Source organism: Helianthus annuus, chromosome 9, assembly GCF_002127325.2.
Source record: "Helianthus annuus cultivar XRQ/B chromosome 9, HanXRQr2.0-SUNRISE, whole genome shotgun sequence".
Taxonomy (NCBI): domain Eukaryota; kingdom Viridiplantae; phylum Streptophyta; class Magnoliopsida; order Asterales; family Asteraceae; genus Helianthus; species Helianthus annuus.
The window spans coordinates 153,771,742-153,777,741 of record NC_035441.2 but is presented as its reverse complement, the minus strand read 5'-3'; the positions used below and the strand labels follow the sequence as shown (position 1 = coordinate 153,777,741).

At 33.4% G+C, this 6,000-nt stretch overlaps 1 protein-coding gene across 25 annotated transcripts; it reads left to right on the top strand.

Moving 5' to 3' along the window:
• The first annotated feature begins 221 nt into the window (after nucleotides 1–221).
• LOC110879049 lies at nucleotides 222–5,187 on the top strand. Of its 25 annotated transcripts, XR_004867585.1 has the most exons (14): nucleotides 223–543; nucleotides 636–766; nucleotides 953–1,011; nucleotides 1,119–1,157; nucleotides 1,312–1,409; nucleotides 1,491–1,614; nucleotides 1,708–1,762; nucleotides 1,856–1,911; nucleotides 2,227–2,370; nucleotides 2,472–2,543; nucleotides 3,345–3,415; nucleotides 3,576–3,673; nucleotides 4,256–4,381; nucleotides 4,961–5,187. XR_004867585.1 is itself a non-coding variant. In XM_035977729.1 (6 exons), exons 3-6 carry the CDS (start codon nucleotides 1,280–1,282, stop codon nucleotides 2,249–2,251), a joined length of 483 nt encoding a protein of 160 aa, XP_035833622.1. In that variant the 5' UTR covers nucleotides 226–766; nucleotides 953–1,011; nucleotides 1,119–1,279; the 3' UTR covers nucleotides 2,252–2,306. The 25 variants fall into 25 exon arrangements, 1 of the variants encoding a protein (XP_035833622.1); XR_004867580.1 differs by having other exon boundaries at nucleotides 3,345–3,759; XR_004867583.1 differs by having other exon boundaries at nucleotides 224–766; nucleotides 3,527–3,673.
• The last annotated feature ends 813 nt before the right edge of the window (nucleotides 5,188–6,000 follow it).

Here is a 6,000-nt window from a genome sequence, read left to right as displayed (position 1 = left end):
AACTTTTTTATTATTTAATATATAAAATTACATTTAATCAACCCATGTAATAAATAATATTTTTAAAGATATATTTTATATTATCTATTACTTATATTAAAACAAAACAATTTTGGCCACTTGGCATGTTCTTACACATGTAGTTGACACGTGGCATCTGAGTGTTTCCCCAATTTTGTCTTTGAGCGGCAAATTGAATTCGTGGTTTTATTCTACGTTTCATCTTACACCACAATAATTCCCAAATCCCTCACAATCTTCTCTCAAATCACCTCCAAATTATAAATGAGTTTCCATAATTAACTAGGATTGGTATCAAAAACATCTTTGTTTCCTTTCACAAACCCTAAATTTTCACAAGACGACCTATCATCCAGTTTCGATCTCTCATCCGAACCAAGAAATTGAATTGGCTGACGCCGGAAATCGTGGCCGGAAAACATGGTGGTGCTTTGGGAACGCAGATTCGACACTCACACACATGTTTCATTCATATTTCTCTCTCAATATCAGTTCTTGCTTGTGTAACCTCATGTGTCCCAGGTAATAGATTTCAAGTTTCTGTTAAATGTAGCAAGGGTTTTTGGTTTCTCAATCAAACACAATATTTTGTGTTGTCTCACTTTTGATTCGAGATTTCCCCAAACAAACATATCCTACCAGTAGCAATAACTACAATTCCGGCTTGCATTGTGGTATATGTCCGGCGAGTGGCAATACACGGCCTAGATGAGTTCGTGTTCAACCTCTCAGCCGTACTTCTAAGGTTGTTATTGGTTTTATGTTATTTGTTAATTTTTAGGGTTTAATTTGTGAAGATTGATAGGATTGGTGTTGTTAATGGATTACCTCTTAATTTGTACACATGAATGACAACTCTTAATTTGTTGGTATCTTATGAAAAAAAAAACCTTTATTGTATATGTAATTTGATACCATTTTTATGTGTTAGATGAGAAACAACAGTTGGATATTTGATATCCATTGGCTTATAGCAAGGACGGAAACCTTGTGAGTCCCTTAAACTGCATAATTCATACTTTCAACTCTACTATTTTACTTGAATCACATTTTTGTTTTTTCAAGTCAATAAAGAGAAACCTTGGTGATACATTTAGGTGTTTCTAGATGGAGGATTGAACTAACAAAGAATGGGGGTACATGCTCTTTTATCTCTTGAAGATACATTATTTTGGTTCTTTTATCTATTTAGTTTTTATTTCCTATTTTATTCCTTAAAGTTCTTTCTCGAACATGGTTCTTATTTGTTGGTTCCTTAATGCCCCTTTTGAAAAAACCGAACAAGGGTAGTGCGAGTATGGTAAGTGGTGGCAGCAATCCATCGCTGCATCAAGCTCTTAAACATCTGCAATTATCAACTAAATCTGATATCCAGTCCGAGAAGACAGGTAATTTACTGTCAGAAATTTTATTTCTACAATCTGCTCCAAATTTTCAAATCATCTTGATGCTTTATGTTGCATTCACAGCTCAATCCAGTGCTATGCATATGCCAATGTCTGTGTCGAACTGGCCTCCAGTGGGTAAGCTTTTGTCGAACTGGCTCAATCGAGTCCTGCAGATATGGTTGGCATCGACTGTAGGCTTATGGTGGTAAGTTTAACTGTTTCTTGGTCTAAGTCTCCATCTTTGCATAACTAAATTTGTTTATAGATTTTAATCTTTTTTTTTTCGTTCGGTCATTAGGGTTTACCCAAGGAAGGAGAGCAGAGAGCTGGAGAGAACCGATTCACACAGACATGTAATAGTTTCTCGAATCCGTAACATTAATTTACTTTACAACTTATTACCCGGTGAACCTAATGTCGCAAATGTGGCATGGGGACGCAACAAGAATGCACCAACCGAACAAAGCACCCCCACTTCAAGGTTATATCTCAGTCACACAAGGTTAGTGAGTGATTGAAATCTAATGCATAAACAAGGTTTTAAATGACTTCATCATTAAAAAGAAAGTTGACATGACTAATCCTCCATTATTTGCAATATGTATACATTACAATTTAGTAGGGAAGTTTTTGTAGCTGTGAATGTACTAGAGGTATTTAGTTGCTCGAGTCATAATTCATAGATTAATTTTGCTTTATGATAGCAATGTAAAAGGAGAACTATTAGATGTTGCAAAATGGGTTACTTGACTTACTGATCAAAATGGTATTTTATAGGCATATTTTTTTTATAAAAATAATCCTTAATATTTTTTAGGTTCCTGCGGTTGAGAGATTTCTAAAAAACCTGCCATTGGACACAACAGAAGCTCAAGCAAGGGTAGCAGCCGTGGCAGATCCTCGGAGAAAAGTCGCATAACAAATATTTTTAGTTACATCATACTTGGTTGTCTCAATGCTGGTAAATTTCTTATCTTTCTTACACAAATATTGTTGGGTGTATTATAAGACTTTTTCAAGTATGTTTATGTGTATAACTGAAGTCACCTTGCAAATTGACAGCCTACTGGTATGTTCTGTAGCACCCAAGACAAACATGCTACTTGTGGCAAACCAACTTATCCTCTGGGGAAGGTACATACTGATCATATAAAACATATTTATATGATATATATGATATATAAAGTTGGTTTTTAAATGCACGAGCATAGCGCACAAATCACATGACGCAATAGCGAGCATCGCTGCAATTGATGTGCACATAACATGAATGCGGTCTGACGTGGCACCTTATGTAGTTAACCCGTATTTGAACAAATTAGATCGTCGTTTGGGTTTGAGTTTTTTTTTTATTTTTATCTGATTAAACAAATTTGACCATTGATTAAGCAATGGGTTTGGGTATTTGAACAAATTAGACCTTCGGTTGAGCAAATTTGACCATAGATGAGAATATCTTATATCTTAGTGTTTAGAAGTTATAATCTAAAATATTATCTATAAATAATAAATAGTTTCTAAGATTCTTTTTTAAATAATTAACGCCTCAAATACGTGATATTTGTGCTTCGCGCATCGGCGTTTGGGATAAAAAGCGCATGGGAGCACCACACGCTTTTGAAAACAAGGATATAAAACTGGAATTAGAAAATGGGCGGGTTGAATAACGGTTCAAAATCAAAATAGTAATTATTGGACCTAATAGTATATGGGGTTTATTGGTAACAGTGGAGAACCAAATATACCACAAGTCATGTTTCAAGTGCTCCCTTAGAGGGTGTGTTTTTTTATCTCTATAATAGGACTCAAACTCTCATTAGTTGACCAAAAGGCTTAAACGTTCAAGTTATGGTTTAAGGTATTCTAACCACATATTACCTTGGATTTGGTTATATAGTACATGTTTAAAATAACATGTTAATCGGTTTGATACAGAAAGCTGGCACCGGACCGCCGATCGAAGGATTTGGTCGTTAATTACATCAAAACTCGAGCAACGACGGCGTGTAAGGCTCTCAACGCTCTCCTTCTTTAAATTCATAAATTTTGAAACTTTTTAACATACATGTGAACTTGATTTAAAAATCTATCATGGGTTTCTCTTTTCTTGAGGAAAGTTGTTGACTTTTAGGAATCTTTGACCCTTTATATATGTGGGACTCAAAGCATGGAGAAACTCTATTGACATTAGCGGTTTGAACCCTTATGCATCCTGTTAGTAATCTGATGTTGCAATGGTCTATTTGTCAAGACTCCCTCAACAGGTTTAGACTTGCTATTATTGCTACTTAGTTATCATGCAAATGGCAATATGGTAAATTTAGTAGATTCAAGGATTTAATTTTAAAAGGTAACATTCCAACTAATGTGGGAAATTTCAAATCAAAATTGTTATCGAGTAAAATGTCATTTTTGTCTCAGAGGTTTAGCAAGTTTTGCGACTTTCGTCCCTGAGGTTTGTTTTTCTGCATTTGGATCCAAAAGGTTTCAAATATTGACATTTTCATCCGGCTCGTTAACTACATCCTTTTTCTCCGTTAAGTCAGGGGTAATTCCGTTCTTTTTGTTAACTTAAAGGGCAATTCGGTCTTTTTTAGGGGTATTCGGTCTTTTAACATATAGTGAAAAAGACTGAATTGCCCTTTAAGTTAACAAAAAAGGGAAGTACCCTTAACTTAACGGAGAAAAATGGATGAAGTTAATGAGTCGGATGAAAATGGAAAGATATGAAACCCTTTGGATCCAGATGCGGAAAAACAAACATTTGGATGAAAGTCGCAAAACTAGCCAAACCTCAGGGACGAAATTGGCATTTTACTCATTGTTATTTTATATATTTTTGTCAGAATCAGATATTAACCGTTTCCTATGCTGACAAATCCAATGAAAGTCGCCCTATGTATGAGAAGCTGCAGTCTCACCCAAATGTGGGCATGAGCAAGAAAGCGCGACAGTTTGTGTTCAACTTCTAGGTGAATATAATTTCTTCAAAGTTTTTTTTTTTGATTATTAGAAGTGTATTACAAATTCAGCTAAATGATGTTTACAAATGTCTCCTTAAATTGAAACGGGATGACAACTTACTGCATATTAGGCAACTTATATATACATTTCAGCGTATATAAATCTAATTTTAAGTTGATACACCATGAGTTTTCATATATTCAAGCGCAAAATATAGTGGTATATTGTGATTTAGTTCTGACATACTTCATCAATGCTTTATGTTACCTTTTCATTCTAAAGTTTTGTTTGGTGCTTTAATATTTGGTCGATAAGGTATCTATCTGGCAATTCATATTATTCGAAGGTAAACATATGTAATTTTGTTGCATTAAATGGTAAAAATGGTAAGTATATTGCATTCACAGACATTTTTTTAATGACAGTTGTTATTCATATTTATTATCGCCTACTAAATAATATTTGTATTTGCAGCATGTAATGAATATTTAATCCTATGTTTATTTTGACTTTGACTACATATGTTTATTTTGATTTTGACTATATATGTTTAATCCTATGTTTATTTTGACTCCCTGTATTTCCAGGCCTAAGTGCGAACATGATGTTCATCCAATTGGCATTATTTGGGATTACGTATCCGCGGGTTTGATACATTACGTACCTGGGGTATAGGGATGATTTCGTTACTTGAACGTTTATTTCTTTCAAATGATTACTTCAATAAATTAAACTTATTCATTTGTGTTTTAGTCCACCCGCGAACCTCGCGGGTTCTTAAACTAGTTTGATATATAAAATTACATTTATTCAATCCGTGTATTACACGGGGTTCTAACCTAGTAATTAAATAAACGAATAGAAAAGTTTTACTTCAGCCGTATTATATGATAAATATGCTTAGAGCATCCATAATGTAGATATTTTCTGAATCTCAGGTCATCTCAGCAGCACATCATAATTTCAACCTTCCCTAAAAAAACATTCGCATGAAAGAAATAATAATAAATAGTTGATAGGATTGCCGTTAAAAAACAGTTGATCGGATTAATTATGAAATGGTACAAAATATCAGCTATTGTACAAAATATTTTGATAAAAGAAAATATCGACATAATGATCTTTCAATGATCTTTCAAGTCTAAAGACTTGTCTATATTGATGTGAAATAATCCAAACTATATTCTCGTGAATCTCGTACACTATTTGAATGGTTTTTTTTTTTTTTTTGCAATGTTTAAAAAACCCGTTGAACCGTCTGATAAAACCTATTAAACCGCCCAATACACTCGATTAAACCATTTTAAAGCCCAATCCGATAAGGTATAAAAACCGTATTTTAAAACATTGGTTTTTTGTTACATAAGTTTATATGCAGTAACTTCGTAGGGATCATTTACTATATATAGAAAGAAGTTATTTTTAGTAGCATAAGAAGACTTTTAGAAAAGTACATATATACACATAGTTTTTATACTATTTGAGGCGCCATTATAATTAAAATCATAACATAATAAACACTCTCCTAAAACATATGTTCGTTTTAGAAAAATATATATATAGTGGAGGGTTTAAATGAGAAGAATTTTTTTGTAATAAGAAAAAAAAAGAAGTTTCAACCAATAAG

Bases quoted from the DNA above. Each gene is read 5' to 3' on its own strand.
- LOC110879049 (XM_035977729.1), top strand. From the start codon at position 1,280: ATGCCCCTTTTGAAAAAACCGAACAAGGGTAGTGCGAGTATGGTAAGT. The intron at 1,410-1,490 runs GTAATTTACTGT...TTGCATTCACAG, and splicing joins TATCCAGTCCGAGAAGACAG to CTCAATCCAGTGCTATGCAT. The intron at 1,615-1,707 runs GTAAGTTTAACT...TTCGGTCATTAG, and splicing joins TCGACTGTAGGCTTATGGTG to GGTTTACCCAAGGAAGGAGA.